This window comes from Chiloscyllium plagiosum, chromosome 12 (assembly GCF_004010195.1).
Source record: "Chiloscyllium plagiosum isolate BGI_BamShark_2017 chromosome 12, ASM401019v2, whole genome shotgun sequence".
Classification (NCBI taxonomy): Eukaryota; Metazoa; Chordata; class Chondrichthyes; order Orectolobiformes; family Hemiscylliidae; genus Chiloscyllium; species Chiloscyllium plagiosum.
In genome coordinates this window covers 73,758,865-73,760,142 of record NC_057721.1, presented here as the reverse complement: position 1 = coordinate 73,760,142, position 1,278 = coordinate 73,758,865, and the positions used below count along the sequence as shown (strand labels likewise).

The following is a 1,278-nucleotide window of genomic DNA, read 5'->3' as shown; positions in this document are numbered from 1 at the left end:
ACGACGCTGAGGCAGCTGGTAAGTCTGGAGCGGGAACTCTGACAGACGACGCTGAGGCAGCTGGTGAGCGTGGAGCGGGAACTCTGACAGATGACGTTGAGGAAGCTGGTAAGTCTGGAGCGGGAACTCCGACAGACGATGGTGAGGAAGCTGGTGAGTCTGGAGCAGGAACTCTGACAGATGACGGTGAGGAAGCTGGTGAGTCTGGAGCAGGAATTCTGAGAGACGATGGTGAGGAAGCTGGTGAGTCTGGAGCAGGAACTCTGACAGACGACGGTGAGGCAGCTGGTGCATACTGAGCGGGAACTCTGAGAGACGATGGTGAGTGAGCTGGTCAGTCAGGAGCAGGAACTCTGACAGACGACGGTGAAGCAGCTGGTGAGCGTGGAGCAGGAACTCTGACAAACGACGGTGGGGAAGTTGGTGAGTCTGGTGCAGGAACTCTGACAGATGACGGTGAGGCAGCTGGTGAGTCTGGATCCGGAATTCTGGCAGATGACGGAGAGGCAACTGGTGAGTCTGGATCCGGAATTCTGGCAGATGACGGTGAGGCAGCTGTTGAGTCTGGAGCAGGAACTCTGACAGAAAACGGTGAGGTAACTAGTGGGTCTGGAGCGGGAAATATGACAGACGATGGTGAAGCAACTGGTGAGGCTGGAGCAGGAACTCTGAGAGACGACGGTGAGGCAGCTTGTGATCTGGAGCGGGAACTCTGACAGACGACGGTGAGGAAGCTGGTGAGTATGGAGTGGGAACTCTGAGAGACGACGGTGAGGCAGCTGGTGAGTCTGGAGTGGGAACTCTGACAGACTATGGTGAGGGAGCTGGTAGGTCGGGAGCAGGAGCACTGACAGACGATGGTGAGGAGGCTGGTGGGTCTGGAGCAGGACCTATGACAGACAACGGTGAGGAGGCTGGTGGGTCTGGAGCGGGAAGTTTGACGGACGATAGTGAGGCACTTGGTGACTTTGGTGCAGGAACGCTGACAGACGACGGTGAAGCAGTTGGTGAGTCTGGAGCAGGAACTCTGACAGACAACGGTGAGGCAGCTGGTGCGCAATGAGAGGGAACTATGATGGACGACGGTGAGGGAGCAGGTGAGTCTGGAGCAGGAACTCTGACAGATGACGGTGAAGCAGCTGGTGAGCGTGGAGCAGGAACTCTGACAGACGACGGTGAAGCAGCTGGTGAGCGTGGAGCGGGAACTCTGACAGACAACGGTGAGGCAGCTGGTGAGTGTGGAGCGGGAACTCTGACAGTCGACGGTGTGGTAGCAGG

At 57.6% G+C, this 1,278-nt stretch overlaps 1 protein-coding gene across 1 annotated transcript in view; it reads left to right on the top strand.

Moving 5' to 3' along the window:
• The window catches only part of LOC122554850 (uncharacterized PE-PGRS family protein PE_PGRS54-like), a 7,750-nt gene extending 7,034 nt beyond the window's left edge, over window positions 1–716 (top strand). Inside the window, exons 5-6 of the mRNA XM_043700196.1 lie at window positions 46–243; window positions 361–716. Coding sequence (XP_043556131.1) covers window positions 46–243; window positions 361–716 — 554 coding nt within the window. The remainder of the gene's footprint in view (window positions 1–45; window positions 244–360) is intronic.
• The last annotated feature ends 562 nt before the right edge of the window (window positions 717–1,278 follow it).